A 22,067-nucleotide genomic window follows, 5' to 3' on the forward strand; every position below is an offset into this window, starting at 1 on the left:
TAAAGAGGGATTGATGCAGTTGCGCGAAAAATTCCCAGGGACACTTTTGGTATGGTCTGACATAGTGGCTCGTACAACATGGCGCTGGGCTATGTCAATAGCGAGCATTAACAAGACCCGTATACGAGTCAACAAAGTAGTAGGGAAGTTTGTGGTGCAGAATGGAGGGATTGTTATAAGGCACAGAGAGCTGGAGGTGAATGTAGGTCTCTATTTACGGAAGGATGGTGTTCATCTGACGTAGGGATGGATCTATGGTCTATGGGTTTGCAGGAGGGGATTCAACAGGCCCTGAGGGTGTGGAGGGGCCCTCAAGTGTAAGGTTGTCACACTTTTGGGCTGTGGCGGTGTTCTTCTGGTGGTCTTTGACGGGGGCAGTAAAAGGAAGGATAAAATAAGGGGTGGGGGGCTCATCGTTAGCATGTGCCCCTCCGGTGTATTCCTGAACGTTGGAGGGAATACTGGTTTTGTGGCGCTGCGGGAAGCGGTTGTCTCCGAGCGGCTACAGCTGGAGGCCTATTAGTTTTGTAAATATCCCGCAGTGCGTTGGTGTTATACGATGGTATACGTTGGTTATATTTGAAAGGTGGGTCACCGTCAGAGACCATCAGACTGGGGTTAACAGTTTAGGTTATTACGTTATTATTTATATTTATTGGTTATTTATTGGTTATTTATTGGAGTTATTATTTGGAAGTGTTTTAATAAAAGAGGCTGTTATGGCCATTTTACTCCAACAAAGAGAAGGTGTGGTCTCATTATTTCAGGTGGGGAAGATATTGGGTTGCAGTAATACGGTGACTGAAGGTAGGGGACATTTAGTCTACACTGGTCAAGTGAGGCCCGGAGCGATAATGACTGAAAGGAGGGGTAGTGGAGGGCCGGGCATGACAGTGTGGCTAAGGGAGACACTGAAGGGGTTAATATGGGAAGGAAAACGTGGTAGAAGAAAAGGGGAGGTAAGAAAACAGCCTTTGGAAGGAAGGGGGAGGAGTTATATTTAAAGGAGGGGTGGAGCTAAGGATCAGTGTGAGAAAGAGTTAGACGGAGGAGGCAGTTTTTCCCACCCTCCCTCCCTATATATATATGTTATGTATGTGTCATGGTGTTTTGTGTTGTGTGTTGTTTTCTGTTTTTCAGGATTGGGTGAGGGTCGTCATGACAGCACGGATGGTCCATTTTGGTTAAGGGCGGTGTTCTTCTGGTGGTCTTTGACGGGGGCAGTAAAAGGAAGGATAAAATAAGGGGTGGGGGGCTCATCGTTAGCATGTGCCCCTCCGGTGTATTCCTGAACGTTGGAGGGAATACTGGTTTTGTGGCGCTGCGGGAAGCGGTTGTCTCCGAGCGGCTACAGCTGGAGGCCTATTAGTTTTGTAAATATCCCGCAGTGCGTTGGTGTTATACGATGGTATACGTTGGTTATATTTGAAAGGTGGGTCACCGTCAGAGACCATCAGACTGGGGTTAACAGTTTAGGTTATTACGTTATTATTTATATTTATTGGTTATTTATTGGTTATTTATTGGAGTTATTATTTGGAAGTGTTTTAATAAAAGAGGCTGTTATGGCCATTTTACTCCAACAAAGAGAAGGTGTGGTCTCATTATTTCAGGTGGGGAAGATATTGGGTTGCAGTAATACGGTGACTGAAGGTAGGGGACATTTAGTCTACACTGGTCATGTCAAACTCTCTTCTGTGAAAAAGTTTTATCCCTATTGTGGGATCACCAGTACAGTATTTGTAAATTGAAATCATATCCCCTCTCAAGCGTCTCTTCTCCAGAGAGAATAAGTTCAGTGCTCGCAACCTTTCCTCATAACTAAGATCCTCCAGACCCTTTATTAGCTTTGTTGCCCTTCTTTGTACTCGCTCCATTTCCAGTACATCCTTCCTGAGGACTGGTGCCCAGAACTGGACAGCATACTCCAGGTGCGGCCGGACCAGAGTCTTGTAGAGCGGGAGAATTATCGTTTTATCTCTGGAGTTGATCCCCTTTTTAATGCATGCCAATATACTCACTGAGGTAGAACTTACTTTATTTATTTACTTATTTATTCACTTCAGTGACTTGCTGTGATGTCATCAGCGGTCGTCTTCCACATTCTTTTTTCTGTCTCTGGCTGTAGAAGGGAGGAGCCTGTGAGGCGTCTATGGTGCTTCCCTCAGACAATGGTGCTGTAGTCATGGTTACTGGCACATGACTTAGGCGCCATGATACTGGACCAACAGTGAGCGGATTTGTGAGCGGTGACAGGGAATGATGTTTATTTCTCAGTAACACTTCCGGTGTGACAGATCCTAGGCCTTGTTCACACAGGCGTAGTACAGCGTAAGCTCGTGTGAGGGGCATGATTACCCACATGGCGACGCACAGGTGTTCCATATATCCCCATGCAGGCAGTCATATTCATGTCAATTGGGACGCAGACACAGCCGCTGCTCCCAATTTGTCATCTGTGTGGGTGCATGGTCACTGTGTACATTCGGGGCCACGCACCCACACCCGCACAGTCCTGCATGCTGCATCTTTGGTGCACTTTCAGAAAACGTACAAAAAATGCGCAATCTGTTAGAAGTCTCTGGGAAACTGAGGGTAACCCACGTGAAAAGGGGGGGTACACTGCGCTGCGGGTACACTGCGCTGCACCCATGCTGCGGCCAAACAGCCCGGTTCACACTTGTGCGGTGTGGGAATCACGCGTGATTCGCACAGGAATCGCACCGCATTCCTGTTCAAATCATATGCGCTTCTGCAGCAGTGTGATTTGAGCCCATTCCTTTTGTATGGCTCAAATTGCACCGCATCCGCACCAAAAGAATGCAGGACCATTTTTTTTTTTTTTTTTGCTACACCAGAATCGGATCGCATGGGTGTTCACAACCCATGCGATCTGATTTTGCAAACCGATTTTGGGGTGTCGCTAACTTAACCATATGCCGCCCGACCGTCGCCGTTTGACGGCGGCAGAATGGCTCCCGTGCGCAAATTGCCGTAGCTGTACAGCGGCCACTTTAAGCGGTATAGGGGGCGCACACCTGCCGCATCACTGAGTGGTCGATGCGGGTGCCGCGATGTCCGCCGGGCACCCGTGATCGCTCCTGAGAGAGCAGGAACGGGGATCACGTTCTGTCGGGGAGAGGAGACAGATCGAATGTTCCAAGTATATAGGAACACCGATTGATCTCCTCCCTCAGTCAGTCCCATCCCCCCACAATTAGAACACAAACTGAGGGAACACATTTCACCCCTTGATCGCCCCCTAGTGTTAACCCCATTCCCTGCCAGTGACATTTATACAGTAATCAGTGGCTATTTATAGCACGTATACTTTTTTTTTTTTACCAAAAATATGTATAAGAATATATATCGGCCTAAACTGAGAAAAAAATTTGTTTAAAAAAAAAAAAAAGGGATATTTATTATAGCACTGAACGCTGTATAAATATCAATGGTTAAAAAAAAAGTGACAAAAGTGTCCAATCAGTCTGCCGCAATGTCGCAGTCCTGCTAACAATCGCAGATCACCGCCCTTACTAGTAAAAATAAAACATAATAATAAAAATGCCATAAATCAATAACCTATTTTGTAGGCGCTATAACTTTTGCACAAACCAATCAATATACACTTATTGAAATTTTTTTTACCAAAAATATGTAGAAGAATATATATCGGCCTAAACTGAGGAAAATTTTTTTTTTTTTAATACGATATTTATTATAGCAAAAAGTAAAAAATATTGTGTTTTTTTCAAAATTGTCGCTCTTTTTTTGTTTGTAGTGCAAAAAATAAAAACCTCAGAGCTGATCAAATACCACCAAAAGAAAGCTCTATTTGTGGGGAAAAAAGGACGTCGATTTTGTTTGCGTACAACGTCGCACGACCGCGCAATTGTCAGTTAAAATAACGCAGTGCCGTATCGCAAAAAATGGCATGGTCAGGAAGGGAGTAAATCCTTCTGGGGCTGAAGTGGTTAATATATATACACCCGTAGCGGTTCGCATGAACGGGGTGCAACTTTGATGCGCTGCGGGAAACGCACAGAAATCACTGCGAATTCTGCACTGCATCAGTGTGAACCGGGCCTCAGTGCACTTTTCCTTTAAGAGATTTTTCTCATGTGCTTAGGACCCGCCATGCTGGAACTGAGAAAACCTGGGTTTTATAGACAGAGAGCATTCCGTCATTTTTGGATCCCTCACCTAAAAATATATAAAATGACATTTTGGAGCAAATGAGAACCTTTCTAAACCGAAAACCAAATACCAGGGTTTCCTGCGCACTCACTAGGTCAACATTTATTGCGTTACACCTACAAAAAGAATAAATGACATCTTGCTACCAATAAAGTAGAACTAAAGGTAAAAAAAATCTTTTTTTTTCATTTTGTATAGAGTAATGGAGGGTCAGTGCCGCTATAAGTTGCTGATCGCTGCCATTACTAGTATAACATAAAAGAAAGAAATAAAAATTCCAGTATGTACAGCATTTGTTTGTAACCACTATAACTTTTGCGCACACCAATCAATATACGCTTATTGGGATGAAACCTAAACATAGTTTACTATGCTTCAGTTAAGAATGAACACAGGAGCGATCAGTACAGATCACTCACTGTGTTTACTCAAAAAGGAAGTGGATGATTAATGAAATATTTACTGGCCCCTTCCCTCGCTCTCCATCCTGAAACATCCCCCGCAGCAGCCGGTGGGAGAGGAGAGGAGGGAAGCTGGCAGCACTGCAGGGGGGGGGAGACAGGGGGTGCCAGGAAGCAGGGGAAATCGGCACCGCACGAGGAGATTAGAATGTGCCTAGGCACACCTGGCACACCCTGTGCGCACGCCTATGGACATGGCGTCAGTGTTTGTGCACGCCCCTATTTTTTTCTAGCGTCATAACAATCGCATTTATTTGTTTTACCCCCAGTTACACCATTAATGATAATTGAAATGATTACCTCCCACGTGTCCATAACCTGGAGGACTTCATCCTGCAGCTCCACATTCATCTCTTCCACTTTTCTCCCAAACTGTCCCTTTCTGCGGTCTATGGTTGATATCTGAAAAATAAATTTCATTTTAGTATATACACTCACCGGCCACTTTATTAGGTACACCTGTTCAATTGCTTGGTAACACAAATTGCTAATCAGCCAATCACATGGCAGCAATTCAACGCGTTTAGGCATCTAGACGTGGTGAAGACCGAGCATCAGAATGGGGAAGAAAGGGGATTTAAAGTGATTGTAAAGTCTCATTTTTTTTTTTCTATAAAAATAATAAACATGTTATACTTACCTGCTCTGTGAAGAGCAGCCCGGATCCTCCTCTTCTGGGGTCCCTCTTCGGTGCTCCGGGCCCCTCCCTCTCGTTGAGTGCCCCCACAGCAAGTAGCTTACTATGGGGGGCACCCAAGCCGAGCTGCAGCTCTGTGTGTCCATTCAGGTGTAGCGTCACATATGGCGACCCATCACATTTCGCTACCCGCTGGAGTGCGCATGCGCGACACTGCCATATGCGTTCCAACACTTTTACGACAAAACTCCACACCCCTCGTGGGCTCGCTGCGCTCGCCACGCTTCAGGCACGGTCTCGCTTCGCTCGCCATAATTATAATCTAACTCTATGTCCACTTGGATGGTGGGGCTTGAACCTGGACTTAGGGGTGGAGTTTTGTCGTAAAAGTGTTGGAACGCATATGGCGGCGTCACGCATGCGCACTCCAGCGGGTAGCAAAATGTGATGGGTCGCCATATGTGACGCTACACAGGCACGGAGCTGTGGTTCGACCCCACCCCCTGTCTCTCTTGATTGGCTAACTGATTTTGATTGATAGCAGCGGGAGCCAATGACGCCGCTGCTGTGTCTCAGCCAATCAGGAGGGAGAGTCCTGGTTGGCCGAGACATTCGTGGACATCGCTGGACAGAGACGGGGCTCAGATAAGTATTAAGGGGGGCTGCCGCACACAGAAGGCTTTTTATCTTAATGCACAGAATGCATTAAGATAAAAAAAAATTCTGACTTTACAGCCCCTTTAAGTGACTTTGAACGCGGCATGGTTGTTGGTGCCAGACAGGCTGGTCTGAGTATTTTAAAAACTGCTGATCTACTGGGATTTTCACACACAACCATCTCTCGGGTTTACAGAGAATGGTCAGAAAAAGAGAAAATATCCAGTGAGCGGCAGTTGTGTGGAGGAAAATGCCTTGTTGATGCCAGAGGAGAATGGGCAGACTGCTTCCAGATGATAGAAAGACAACAGTAACTCAAGTAACCACTCATTACATCCAAGGTATGCAGAATACCATCTTTGAACGCACAACACATCGAACCTTGAAGCAGATGGGCTACAGCAGCAGAAGACCACGCCAGGTGCCACTCCTGTCCTCCAAATCTCAAAACTCCTTTTTTTTTCTGCTTTGATCTGACTTTCTGTTAGAACATTTGTTCTCCATGGTCCCACTGTATGTAGGAACATAGTCACCCTCACTTGCTCACCCCAGAGATGCGACATGGAATTGGGGATTTATAGTGTACATAGATCAGCGCACATGACCGCAACGAATGTGCACTTCTCTTTCAAACGCATACACTATGTTGTCAAAAGTATTGGGACGCCTGCCTTTACACGCACATGAACTTTAACGTAAGGTGACCAGATTTTTTTTTTTTTTTATTAAATCCGGTGACATTTTTTTTTTTTTTTATCGGCAAACGGTAAACTATTTTATAAGCATATTTACCTCAAATTATATATGCAGTGTATGTGTTATGTGTTTATTGAATGATTGTATGATATACGAGTACGTTATTTCTCACATTTTAAAAAAGATACTTCTTAGAATTTTTTGACATATGACTATCAAATATTAAGAAGATAAGATAGAGAAATAACTTGGAGAGGGGGGATGGGGAGGAAAAGTTCAAATCCAAATCGACCCGGGGACAAAACCTGGGGCAGGCTTGGTCCGGGGACAGTGTCCTCAGTCCGGGCTGGGACCGGGAACGTCTGGTAAACCTATTTTAATGACATCCGAGTCTCAGTCTATAGGGTTCAATATTGAGTTGGCCCACCCTTTGCATCTATAACAGCTTCAACTCTTCTGGGAAGGCTGTCCACAAGATTTAGGAGTGTGTCTATGGGAATGGTTGACCATTCTTCCAGAAGTGCATTTGTGAGGTCAGGCACTGAGGTGAATGAGAAGGCCTGGCTTGCAATCTCCGCTTTAATTCATCCCAAAGGTGTTCTATCGGGTTGAGGTCAGGACTCTGTGCAGGTCAGTCAAGTTCCTCCACCCCAAACTCTCTCATCCATGTCTTTATGGACCTTGCTTTGTGCACTGGTCCAAATCATTTGGTGGAGGGGGGATTATGGTGTGGGGTTGTTTTTCAGGGGTTGGGCTTGGCCCCTTAGTTCCAGTGAAGGGAACTCTTAAGGCGTCAGCATACCAAGACATTTTGGACAATTTCATGCTTCTAACTTTGTGGGAACAGTTTGGAGATGGCCCCTTCCTCTTCCAACATTACTGCGCACCAGTGCACAAAGCAAGGTCCATAAAGACATGGATGAGCGAGTTTGGAGTGGAGGAACCTGACTGGCCTGCACAGAGTCCTGACCTCAACCCGATAGAACACTTTTGGGATGAATTAGAGCAGAGCCAGGCCTTCTCGTCCAACATCAGTGCCTGACCTCACAAATGCTCTTCTGGAAGAATGGTCAAACATTCCCATAGACACACTCCTAAACCTTGTGGACAGCCTTCCCAGAAGAGTTGAAGCTGTTATGGCTGCAAATGGTGGGCCAACTCAATATTGTATATAATATATATATATATATATATTAATATATATATATATATATATATATATATATATATATATATATATATATATATATATATATACATATATATTTATATATATATATATATATTTATATATATATATATATATATATATATATATATATATATATATATATATATATATATATATATATATATATAGTATATAAGTTCCTGAAATAAATAAATAAAATAATATTGAACCCTACGGACTAAGACTGGGATGACATTAAAGTTCATGTGCGTGTAAAGACAGGTGTCCCAATGCTTTTGACAATATTGTGTATAAGGGGGGATAGGAGAGAATCTGAAGCTCACAGAAGACTTTACAAGGAAGCAGAAAAAGACAGTAAGAAAAGATTTCATAGAATAGATTACAGGGCCATTAGATATGGATGTGTATGGATTCTTTTTTGGAGAATAAGGCTATTGTTTAGTATCACTTTAATGAATGTGGCGAAGTTCTGCTCACTCCCATCATCCAATCATGTGCAAACAAGGGTGTTGTTTTTTTGTTTTTTTGTTTTCTAAATTTCCTTGCATGTACAGTAATTGGGTATAAGGGGGCAAAAGGGTCAACTGCCCTGGGCCCCCTTAAAAGAAGGGGCTCTACCTCTATACAAAAATATAAAAATTCTATAAAATAATACAATAATAATATAAAACAATATAAAAGTTATATAAAATAATACAAAAATAAGTAATATAAAATAATTAAAAAAATCACTTTCTTTTATAAAATGTAACTTGGGAAGTGATACTTTGCCTGCCATCATCGGATAATTTTTTTTTTACTCTGGAATGGTGTATTGTATAGTTTTTAAAAATTAGAATTTTGGTGGCTGAAGCGAACCATACATAGAGCGCTTACGCTCTTACGTGTATAGTGAGAATGAATACCGCAAACATAACTACTAGGCTTGTGCAATTCTTTTCTTAAGAATTGAAATTTGGCCGAATTTTGCATCTTGAAATTTGTTATTCTTTTATTCGAACATTTGGATGCGTCCGAATAAAAGAATAAAGAATTTCAACGAATACGAACAAAATTATAGCGGATATAACGAATGAATTCGACATGATTTGGTAGTTCGTTAAAGATCTAATGAAACAAAAGGTCAACTCAAAAGTAAATCTTACAGTCCAATCAGCTGATTAATTTTGTGCTGGAGGTTGGATTACTGGTAAAGTGCATTCCTGAGAACTGAGTGAGAAGGGTGTTGTATTTCATTTGAGCAGAGGAGAAGAGATATTGTCATTGTGTGTGTTAAAAGATTCAATATACAAACGACTTTCCAAACTACGAATCGTTATCACGAATATATATACATAAATATCGAATTTCAAATAATATGAAAGAAATTATAGCGGATATAACGAATGAATTCGACATGATTCGAGATTCAGTATAACGAATATCGACACTCTACAGAAATACTGAATTATCCGAACACGTATTAACGTAACATAATGAATATAACAGAACGAAATTATGTATTTTATGAATGACAACGAACCGAAACAAAGTGAAATTTCCTGTTGTGCACATAACAAATGAATTCGACATGATTCGGTAGTTCGTTAAAGATCTAATGAAACAAAAGGTCAACTCAAAAGTAAATCTTACAGTCCAATCAGCTGATTAATTTTATGCTGGAGGTTGGATTACTGGCAAAGTGCATTCCTGAGAACTGAGTGAGAAGGGTGTTGTATTGTGTTTGAGCAGAGGAGAAGAGATATTGTCATTGTGTGTGTTAATGGATTCAATAAACAAACAACTTTCCAAACTACGAATCGTTATCACAAATATATATACATACATAAATATCGAATTTCAACTAATATGAAAGAAATTACCGGTATAGCGGATATAACGAATTAATTCGACATGATTCGGTAATTCGTTAAAGATCTAATGAAACAAAAGGTCAACTCAAAGTAAATCTTACAGTCCAATCAGCTGATTAATTTTGTGCTGGAGGTTGGATTACTGGCAAAGTGCATTCCTGAGAACTGAGTGAGAAGGGTGTTGTATTGTATTTGAGCAGAGGAGAAGAAATATTGTCATTGTGTGTGTTAATATATTCAATAAACAAATGACTTTCCAAACTACAAATCATTATCAGGAATATATATACATACATAAATATCGAATTTCAACTAATACAAACGAAATGATAGCGCATATAACAAATTAACTCGACATGATTCGAGATTCAGTATAACGAATATTGACACTCTACAGAAATAACGAATTATCCGAAAATGTATTAACGTAACATAACGAATATAACAGAACAAAATTATGTATTTTACGAATGACAACGAACCGAAACGAAATGAAATTTCCCGTTGTGCACAAGTCTAATAATTACTATATTATTATTATTACAATAATAACTTAGTGCATAAAATAAGATAAACACGTTGCGCTCATAAAACACTATAAAAAACTATTTATTAAACTATTCTATTAAAAATAAAAATGACCCCCTACCACATGATCAAAAAAAAATAAAAAAATAAAAATGAAGAAAAAGGAAAGAAGAAAAAAAATCCACAGTGATCCAAGTTATCCAATCCAGATAATGTGATAATGACACCATATGGCGTCACACAGGTAACAGTTCAGGATCTGGAGTTTGATGGGACGGGTTGGGTTGGTTTTCTTACCTCTGCTCAGTCCGGGGGATCTAGCGGGAGCAGAATTTGCTGCTTAATTGCATCTTCCAGCCTCTCCCTGAGATCTGTACTATTACTTGTATAGGAGAATATGGAGGTCTCGGAGTGTGCTGGCTCAGGTGACCCGCTATCTGACTTGTGAGCAAATAAGAAGTATGTGCAGCTTATCAGGGCCTGTGAAAGTGAGACAAGGTGATTGTTCCACTCGACACGATGGCTTCTGTTCTCCCTGACTGAATACTGAGATTTGTGTAGCATTTAAAGGGGTTGTAATGACTGGCTTCAGGTGATACACGGAGATGAAACTAATCCTCCTACAAAAGTTGTACTTGTTTATCTGCTGTCTTCTCTTCTCTACATCTGTTCAAAGTGCTAAATTTACAGCTTGTCTGAAAGTTCAGTAAAAGGGGGTGTGGAGCTGAAGTTACACTCTGTAGAGCTCGGTGAGAAAACTTCTGAGAGCTGATTGGAGGGAAGAGACACCCCCCCCCCCCCCCCTCCACACAGCACACAGGAACAGAGCTGAGGCTGTCAATCAGCTGGAGGTCCCTCCCCTGTCACCATTTTTTCTCTTGGTGTCAGGAAAACTTGTCAGAAGTGATTCATGCTGATTGAGTAGAAAAAAAGGCAGCAGACAGAAATGACATTCAGCGCTTTTCATTGAGACAAGTAGACACTATAGAGCAGTGATGGCAAACCTTGGCACCCCAGATGTTTTGGAACTACATTTCCCATGATGCTCATCCACTCTGCAGTGTAGTTGAGCATCATGGGAAATGTAGTTCCAAAACAACTGGGGTGCCAAGGTTCACCATCACTGGTATAGAGGGATATGCTTTGTTCAGATTTCATGTCTGAGGTTTACAACCACTTTAAAGCCCAACACCGGGTAAATGAAAAGTTATCCCTCGCATGGGGCTTTGCCCTCTCGGCAAGGGTTAAAGTGTTACTAAACCCACAACAGTAAAATCAGTCTGTATATGCAGTAAAGCATGCTTGTTATACTCACTGTGGAACCTGAGGGGTTAATCCTCCGCATTGTGTAAAAGGATGTTTGATCCTGCCTTCTCTGATCCTCCCCTTCTTTCCCATCCGTTGATAGAACCCTAGAAGACACTCTGCACATGCTCAGTTTGGTGTGCATTGCTAGGTTTTTTTTTTTTTTTATTGGGAGGGTGCATGTGATCAGCACAGGGCCAATCAGCACTGTCCAGACAGAAAGTCAAGGGTCATGCAGCTCCATAAGTCAGTCGGAGGAGAATGAAAACTCCTCCTACAAGCTTTACCCAGTGCTCAGCCGGACACTGATAGAAGTCACAAGACTGCTATATACTGTTGATGAGAAAAGGTATTTAGCAGTTTATATTTACTAAAATAATTGCATTTCCATGTTCTGTGTACTGTGGGAGACCAGATATAGTGATGGCGGGGTCCTGGGTTTAGTAACACTTTAATTGCTCATTTATGTCTAGGGGAACAAGGAAAGGAGATATTATACTTACCCGATCCTCAGAATGCCTACACCCCCGTGCTAAAGCAGTGTAGGGTCCTGACGTCATCAAGACCACAGTACTGCTCTGGATATGAGGACACCAGGGGACAGCCCACCGCCAGATCGTGGGGGGAGCACCGTGTGCCAGGGTAAGTAAAACCTCCTCTGCCCTGACAAGCTATTAACATGCTATTAACCCTTGCAGTGAGGGTACAGCCCCAATGCCAGGGATCATTTTTATCTGCCCACAGTTGGCCTTTAAAGTATATGTAAACCCTATCAATGGGTGCCTCTTATTTGCCCCCTTTTGGTTTGTTTAATATACAATTGGAAGGGTTTTCTTATAGCTGTTGGATAAGCAAAAAAAATACATGTTGAAAATTCAGAGCTGCTCTAGTTTTTATCTTGGACTACAAAATGATTGGCCTTTATGAGTCGAGTAGTTTAGCAAAAGACAATGGGCAGGGCTGACACCACTCAGCCCAGCAAAAATGCTGAGTTTCGTCAGCCCACCACAGAACTCGCATTTATGGCAGGTCAACAGCCATTTTTCTGTACTTGCAGGGTCTTTAACCACTTCATCCCCGGCAGATTGGGCTGCTGAATGACCGGGCCATTTTTTGGCACTGCGTCGCTTTAACTGACAATTGCGCGGTCGTGCGACATTGCACCCAAACAAAATTGACGTCCTTTTTTTCCCACAAATAGAGCTTTCTTTTGGTGGTATTTGACCACCTCTGTAGTTTTTATTTTTTGCGCTATAACCAAAAAACAGCGACAATTTTGAAAAAAAACACAATATTTTGTACTTTTTGCTATAATAAATATCCCCATTTTTTTTTAAAAAAAGCAATTTTTTTCTCAGTTTAGGCCGATATGTATTCTTCTACATATTTTTGGTAAAAAATCGCAATAAGCATATATTGATTGGTTTGCGCAAAAGTTATAGTGTCTACAAAATAGGGGATAGATTAATAGCATTTTTATTATTATTATTTTTTTTTACTAGTAATGGCGGCGATCTGCGATTTTTATCGGGACTCGCTCGTGGGTTAATGCCGACCTGCCGCAGTATAATGACGGTGGCTGGTCGGCAAGCAGTTAACCCCTTCATGCCAACGTAAAACACATATATGCGGCCACACTGCACTGGGCTTTTTTACATGGGTTGCTTGAATGTGTTTTTCCCTATGTGCTGGGAGCATGATACCTCAATGGGGCCCCATACTAACGATCGGGGACCCGGATCTCCCGATTCCGGGCCACCCAATCGCTGTGGTAGCCTCTGATTGGCTACCACATTGATCAGTCACTGTGAAGCCCGGCCCTGTGTTTTTTTTCTCTTTCTGTGAATGGAGAAGAAGGATACTATGGGGTTGATTTACTAAAGGCTCTACTGACTTCCGTCATCCAATCATGTACAAGCAATAATGCTGTTTTTTCATTTTCCTTGCACGTGATTGGGTACTCTTTGCAAAGTGAAGCTTTACTTCTTTTGTTAAGCTCTGGAGCAACTTTGTAAAGTGCACAGTCTATTTGCGTTTAGTAAGTCAACACCAATATATTTTTCTCGTTCCTTGCAGAATTTAAAAAAAAAAAAAAAAAAAATAATAAATAATAAAATTAAAAAATAAAAATACCTAGATCAAGGTTTGATCTAGGTCAGTGCCAGGGTTAGTGTGTGGGTCAAAGGTCATGGTCAGGGTCAGTATATTTTGGATATGATTTTTTTTTTTTAATTAGCATCAGTGTCAGTTACTGCCGGTTCACACAGGGGCAGCACGACTTGCAGGCCGACTCACAGAGGCGACCTGAACACGACTTCTGTATAGAAGTCAATGCAAGTCGCCTGAAGTCGCCCCAAAAGTAGTACAGGAACCTTTCTTTAAGTTGGAGCGACTTGAGTCGCTCCTATTAGAACAGTTCCGTAGTACAGAACGGGACGCGACTTGTCAGGCGGCTAAGTCGCCTGACAAGTCGCCCCTGTGTGAACCAGGGCTTAGTGTCGGTGTGTTTTAGGTAGGACAAAAAAACAATACAAAAAAACAAACTGTCCACTATTGCTTCTGGGCTGTGCTATGGGTACAAACAACAAATAAAATACACATATGTGGTATCGCTGCGAACGCCAGGAGCAGGAGAATTTATTTTAGGTTGTTCTTTGGTGGTAGGTTATGGTAGTAACAAGAAATATACAGCTACATTTAAAAAAATATATTTTTTTTACCATTTTGGGCCAGTTTTTACTTTGATAATAAAAAAGAAATCAGGGGATATCCAGTCACTATTTACTACCAAATGAAATCCCAATTTGTCCAAACACACAGTATAATTCTCCTGGATGCACAAAGTAGTTGTAACGATATGTACAGTTTGACTTACACATGTCAAAATTTCTAAATTGTGCTTAGGCTTTTCCATTTGTTTTACCCTTAGGTGTGAAAGGGTTAAAGGGATGAAACACAAGGAAATATTCATGTATTTCAAAAATGTACTGCATATTTTTTTTTCACTTTGGCTTGACATGCACTCTGCATTCACACCTGGGCGTAGCTTTTTTAAGCGTTTTTTTGTTGTTTATTTTGCGTGTTTTTGGCGCGTCTTTCATCGATTTTCGCGTTCGTATGCAGCGTTTTTGGGCTTTGGTGTTTTTTTATTAGCCAATAGAGAAAATTATTATCTGTTACATCATTTGTTGTTAGGTATTTCAGCTTTTTTAGCTTTTCTTTTTTCTTTTATTGTTATAAATTTATTATAATGTTTTTTCATTAGGGTAAGGGGTTCGAGTTCAGTTTAGGTTAGGGTTAGGATTAGGAGTTAGGGTTATTTAATAATATTTTATTTATTTTAATTTTATTTTACTTAATATTATATGAATATTAATAAATTAATGTAAAAGAAATACACAATTAGATAAAAATCATAAATAAATTCAATAAATTAATACTAAGTAACAATAAATAAATAATTAACACTTATCTTTAAGCCTTACCCCTTAAAAAATAAAAAATAACTAAACACCCTAACCCTAACACAAAATAAATTATTATTATTATTATTATTAATGTATCTTTTTGTTCAAGTTTGGGTGTTTATTGTTATTTTATTATTGGTATTGTTATTATTATTATTAATATAATATAACAATATTTGTTATTATTATTACTAATATTATTATTAATATAATATAACAATAATAATGTATTTAATATTTTTTAAGGTTAGAGGTTAATTATTATTTATTAAAGTAATATTACATATTATTAATTTATTTAACTTATTTATGATGATGTTTAGTTATTTGTGTATTTATTTTACATATTATATTAATTTGTTATTACTATTTTATTTTTTACATTTTTAATTTGAGCAGAAAATCGCAGAAAAACGTATGACAAAATGCACGAATACGCACAAAAACGCATGGATGGCGCGTTTCGATTCATTCCTATGTGTATACAAACCCTCCAACAGAGCCCAAATCTGCCCGTTTTGAGCGAAAAAAAAATCTTCAGGCGTTTGGCTTCAGGCGACATGGAGTGGAGATGTTAACCATCTCCATAGAGAATCATTGATTTTTCCCCCTCCAGCTTCAAAACGCTCAGGTGTGAATGCAGCCTAAATATATATATATATATATAAAAATATATATATATATATATATATATATATATATATATATATATATATATATATATATATATATATAAAAAAGGGCACAAATGATCTTGTGTTGTTATCACAAAAACATAAAAGGAGTCAATTATGTATGGAAGAGCCCTGAATTCTGACTTTTAATCTCAGAATTCTGTAAAAAAAAAAAAACTTTTTTTTAAACTTACAATTCTGACTTTCAGTCTCAGAATTCTGACTTTCAAACTGAGAATTTTGTAAAAAAAAATATTAAACTCAGAATTTAGTAAAAAAGAAAAAGAAAAAGAATTGTTTTTTTTTTTTTTTCAAACTCATAATTCTGTAAAAAAAAATTTTATGATGGACCCATAATTATGCACTCACAATAGAATGAAGAAAAAAGTGTTAAAAGTGTCCTTCATGTCACTGTGGGTGCATATTTAACTCTTTTTATGTCTTCTTATTTTTGACATAACACACAAGGCGCCCCCCTTTTTTCTTGTTTGTTTGCTAATTCGACTCAACAATTTCTGGAGCAGCTGAACATCGGCTATATTGTAAATTATGTGATTTTTATATCACCAAAATCCTCAATTAAAATGTTATTGAAAACAGAAATTCAAATAGAAGGGAGGAACAGTGATATCAAATTGAGTATGTGCGCCCTCTATTGGCTGTGAAAGAAAAAGCAGATGAAAAATGTGACAGATCAAAAATGAATATGTAAAATTAATAGGACAGGACTCATAAGATCTGACCACTGAAAATAAAGCATATGTTCTCTTTGAATTCTAGATGCTCCTTTGCCTATAGTTTTATAGGGGCAGAGAAGTACAGCGTGTTCCTGTGCCTGTGTCCGCAGCACTCCTAGAAGGATCTATGCCATAAAATCCCCATAAATCTAGGAGTGGTTCAGTAAGGTGACAATAAAGATGCTCTGCCATGCTATGCACCTGTTCTGCTGACTGATATTTGTTTTTTAGGCTTTATTGAAATTGACCTTGGAGATTATCTGACCTCATATTACCCTACACCTTTCCATCTGTCTGCCTGTCCACCTGTTTGTCCTTACATGGACGGATGCGCACGAGAAGGTGGCGAGCGGCGATCGCCACAAGCACACCCCCGCACTGGAGACAGATGGCGGACGAATGAATGAATTGAAACTGGCACTGTCTGGTAAATTATGAAAATTGACGTCATGTGCTGCAGAATGGGTAGGGATACATATTTGCATTTGTATGGATTAGAGATGATCATATCTTACATGTCTTCTTCTTAAAATTGCAATCAATGCGTGTCGAGCCGGGAATAAGAATTGCAGATGCAGCAACACACGGACAGCGTGGCAGCGCGCTACTGCCCAGCCAACTAAGAGAGGCCTTGCGTTCCACCGTGGTTTTGAGAAACCGGAAATTCCGCAATGACGCGCAAAGCACGGTCCTACGCCGTATGGACCGCCAATCACATCCCGCACCAACGAAGCTGAATACAACAGTGGGAGTGTTTGGGGCGCATCGCTCTGCGCCCTGAGGACATGCTTAAGGAAGCCAATGAAAAATGCCAGCCTCAGTCATGGGACATAGAAAACCTAATGCGCCCCGCACACACTTAAAGGAACAATTTTTATTTTTTTTAATGAAGAAAACTTTGAGGAGGCAGCGCCCCTGCACCCGATATTGACAGGTTGCCACTAGTAATGGGGCGCGAGTAGCATGCCGAGTCAAACAGTGGGTGTGGCCAAATTGCATTAACTGTGGGAGGGACTTAAGGGGCATGGGTAAATAAAACAAGGTCAGTTTGCCTCCCAGTGTAATCCCCCAGATCAGTCTGTCCCCCAGTATAATCCCCCCAGATCAGTCTGTCCCCCAGTATAATCCCCCCAGATCAGTCTGTCCCCCAGTATAATCCCCCCAGATCAGTCTGTTCCCCAGTATAATCCCCCCAGATCAGTCTGTCCCCCAGTATAATCCCCCCAGATAAGTCTGTCCCCCAGTATAATCCCCCCAGATCGGTCTGTCCCCCAGTATAATCCTTCCCCTCCCCCCAGATCAGTCTGTCCCCAGTATAATCCTTCCCCCTCCCCCCAGGTCAGTCTGTCCCCCAGTATAATCCCCCCAGATCAGTCTGTCCCCCAGTATAATCCTTCCCCCTCCCCCCAGATCAGTCTGTCCCCAGTATAATCCCCCCAGATCAGTCTGTCTCCCAGTATTATCTCCCCAGATCAGTCTGTCCTCCAGTATAATCCTTCCCCCTCCCCTCAGATCAGTCTGTTCCCCAGTATAATTCCCCCAGATCAGTCTGTCCCCCAGTAAAATCCCCCCAGATCAGTCTGTCCCCCGGTATTATCTCCCCAGATCAGTCTGTCCCCCACTACAATCCTTCCCCCTCCCCCCAGATCAGTCTGTCCCCCAGTAAAATCCCCCCAGATCAGTCTGTCCCCCGGTATTATCTCCCCAGATCAGTCTGTCCCCCGGTATTATCTCCCCAGATCAGTCTGTCCCCCACTACAATCCTTCCCCCTCCCCCCAGATCAGTCTGTCCCCCAGTAAAATCCCCCCAGATCAGTCTGTCCCCCGGTATTATCTCCCCAGATCAGTCTGTCCCCCACTACAATCCTTCCCCCTCCCCCCAGATCAGTCTGCCCCCCAGTATAATCCCCTAGATCAGTCTGTCCCCCAGTATTATCTCCATGTCCGCCGGCCACCGCGATCGCTCCTAAGAGAGCCAGAATGGGGATCTGTCAACGTAAACAGACAGATCCCCGTTTTGACAGGGGAGGAGAGAGACATCTGCTGTTCCTAGTAATCAGGAACAGCGATCTCTCTCCTCTAGTCAGTCCCATCCCCCCCCACAGTTAGAAACACCACCCAGGGAACACATTTAACCCCATGATCGCCCCCTAGTGTTAACCGCTTTCCCCTGCCAGTGACATTTACACAGTAATCAGTGCATTTTTATAGCACTGTGCAAATGTCAGTGGTCCCAAAAAAGTGTCAAAAGTGTCTGATCTGTCCGCCGCAATGTCGCAGTCCCGCTAAAAATTGCAGATCGCCGCCATTATTTTTTTGGGGGGGAATATTTATTATAGCAAAAAGTTAAAAATATAAAAATACCATAAACATATCCCCTATTTTATAGACGCTATAACTTTTGCTCAAACCAATCAATATACGCTTATTGCAATTTTTTTTTTTTTTTTTTACCAAAAATATGTAGAAAAAAACATATTGGCCTAAACTGATAAAGAAATTTTTTTTTTTTTTTTTGGGGGGAGATATTTATTATAGCAAAAGTAAAAAATATTGTTTTTTTTTTTCAAAATTGTCGCTCTTTTTTTGTTTATAGCGTAGAAAATAAAAACTGCAGAGGTGATCAAATGCCACCAAAAGAAATCTCTATTTGTGGGGAAAAAAAGGACATACATTTTGTTTGTGTACAGCGTCGCACGACTGCGCAATTGTCAGTTAAAGCGACGCAGTACCGAATCGCAAAAAAAATGGCCTGGTCAAGAAGGGGGTAAATCCTTCCGGGGGCTGAAGTGGTTAATATAGGTTGCCAAATGCACAGAAATGTTCCAAAAATGATTATACCAGCGTAACTGTATCCAACCGTTACGCTGGTAAGGTAGATCAGTGGTCATCAACCCTGTCCTCGGGGCCCACTAACAGACCAGGTTTTATGTATTACCTTGGGGAGATGCAGACTAGAATACTGCAATCACTGAGCAGCAGATGATATATGGTATTTGAGTTATCTTGCAAACCTGGCCTGTTAGTGGGTCCTGAGGACAGGGGTTGATAACCACTGCCGTAGATGAACACTGCAGCCTGAAGGTGGCAGTGTTCATCTGCCAGCTGAAGGTTTTCATTTTTATCAATGAAGCCTCAAGCTTCACTGAGCTGACACCGTGATCACATATCATTTTGATTGGTTCATTTTGATTGGTTCCCAATCATTAGAGGGGAGCCAAACATTGAGAGACATTTGATAACATATTCCCGCGTGACGGCGAATGTTTAAAAAAATAAAAACAATGACAGGAAGGGGTTAAAAACTTAACGTTGACCTAAATATATGTGGTTTGTTTTACCAGACCAACATATTGTAACTCTGTAGATTTGTGATTTACATACCTCTTCCATTCTTACTATTTCCTGGTCCAGATTTGCAGCCTCCTGTGTCTCCATTTCCAGCCTGCTCATTGGACAGAATCAGCATCATCACCTCTATCCATTGTGGCAGAGGCAGTGCCGGGACAAGGTCTCCCCCCCAAAAAAAATAAATTGGGCACAAATCTACGTGTTTACCCCCTAAGCATAAATTCCTCCTCCTCCCAGTGCAAATTGACCCCCCTCCTGATGAAATCCCCCCTCCCAGCACAAATCTTTGCCACCTCCATCTCCCAAATCCCCCCCCCCCCAGCACAAATGCCCTTTCCCCTATAAAAAAATCACCCCTCTTAGCACAAATCCTCCACTTACTCAAATTTCCCCTCTGAGTACGCATTCTCCCCCCTCCCTAGCTCAAATACCCCCCCCTCCTAACACAAACACCTCTCAATCATCCCTACTAGCACAAATCCCCCCTACCCAAAAACAAAATCCTCCTCGTAACACAAATCCTCTCCCCCCCCTCTACCATATCACCTCTTCTAGCACAAACCCCCCAAATTTTCCTCCTAGCACAAATCCCCCTAAATCACCACTGCTAGAGCACACCCCCAAATTTCCCCTCCTAGAACAAGTCTTTTCCCCTGATGCCCCCTAAATTCCTCCTCCCAACACAAATCCCCTCCCTCCTCAATCTCCTCGTGGTGCCCCCCCCCCCCCATCTCACATGATACAACTGTGCCCAGGGCAGCCGTCCCTCCTGCCCACCCCTTGTCCCGGCCCTAAGCGGAGGAGTGGGGTTCACAAGAGAAATTGCAACAGCTATGGCAGAGAAAAGAATTTTCCTATGTTTATACCAACTGTGTATCTATATGGAGTTCAGATTTAGAGAATATTTCCACTTTTGCAGTCTAATTTGAGAAACCTCCGCTATATGTTTGTTATACGTTACCATTCGCACAGCATACCTTAAAGTAATTAAAAAAATCTTAACTCTCTAGTTGTTTGTTTGGGGCAGGTTTATATTTAAGACTCTATAGGAAGTGTAAAATTTTAGAATAACTTGCAACGTGCAACTAGGGGACAGATGTATGTAGGCAGGTGCAGTCTGTAGTCTCCACTGTAGGTGTCGTTCGATCGCAGTGATAACGCAGAAGGAAGTTTGTGAAGCACTCAATGATTTCTTCGGTCACTAGAGGCAGCTATCCAATTGGATTCTGATGCCCCATGTGACTTCGGTGGCCATCTTGGGTGACGGCAGAGCCTATTTAAGGCCCTGGCTCACTGCTTTGGCACGCATTGTGTGAGTGTTTTTTTTTTTTAAATCAGAGAAGGTTTTATTGCAGATAAGCAAAAACACAAACAAAAACAATCCAGCGTGTCGTGATATAGCAATAAACATTATACAATCAATTGCATCACAGTGATAGCAGTGTTTCGTGCATTTCACCGAATCAGTACTGCGAAAAACTTTAGTCATACAGTGTTGCAGTCAAAGTGAACATATAAGGAGTGAACCAAACAGAACAGCCTTGGGGTTCTAAGAAACCCCTGAGATATTTAATACCAGTGGGTGCATTCAGCCAGTGGGGCATTGTAGAAGTCTCCTCATAAGGAGCTCTCTAGGGCTTAGTCCCAGAGTATCAAGCCAGGGAGCCTATAATCTATCAAACTTGGCCAGCCTACCCCTATGCTAGTATATGTACCGTTCAAGAAGAAGAGTATTCCCCATATGATGCACCAGTGGTGACTGGTGTTTTTTTGTTTGGGAGGGGCAGAAAACAACCAACCCCCCCCCCCCGCGGCAACTCAAACCCCCAGCACTTACCCCATCTAGGGGGCGTGCATCGGCGGGAATCCGAGGAGCAGCGGCGGTGGGGATCAGGCATCCAAGGAGCTGCGGCGGGGACTGGGCGGATCTTCTCCTCCTCGCTTCCGCTGTGCGTCTCCTCCTGTCAGAGAAGGTCCCAGAACAGAATTGGTATCAGGCACTCTGGTGTGCGCCGGTTTGCTCCGGACCTCCAGTCCACTCGCACCAGGATCCTGGGCCTTACCTCCGCAAGTCACCCGCCGGGCTCTCATACCATTCTGTGCTCCCGTGCCTTCTGTTCATACTACCAGGGGCCGGGAACCAGATATGTAAGGGAGGCCTTCCCCTGCTGTATCGGATTCGTCAGTCAGGTACATGAAAGTCTTACAGTATCGGACAGCCATGTCCGAGCCCGAGCAGGGGACCTCTCCCATGGAGAAACTGTAGACACGTGGCGGGTCTCACACAAGCTGTGAAGAGCCTTCAAGAAGGT

The 22,067-nt window shown here is 41.9% G+C and overlaps 1 protein-coding gene across 3 annotated transcripts in view; it reads right to left on the minus strand.

Annotated features, from left to right (window-relative positions):
* FCHSD2 (FCH and double SH3 domains 2) overlaps positions 1-22,067 on the minus strand; it is a 375,255-nt gene that overhangs the window by 295,130 nt on the left and 58,058 nt on the right. For all 3 annotated transcript variants that reach the window (XM_073612907.1, XM_073612906.1, XM_073612905.1), the window contains exon 3: positions 4,959-5,060. In XM_073612907.1, coding sequence (XP_073469008.1) covers positions 4,959-5,060 — 102 coding nt within the window. The remainder of the gene's footprint in view (positions 1-4,958; positions 5,061-22,067) is intronic.

This window comes from Aquarana catesbeiana, linkage group LG02, assembly GCF_042186555.1.
Source record: "Aquarana catesbeiana isolate 2022-GZ linkage group LG02, ASM4218655v1, whole genome shotgun sequence".
Lineage (NCBI taxonomy): Eukaryota > Metazoa > Chordata > Amphibia > Anura > Ranidae > Aquarana > Aquarana catesbeiana.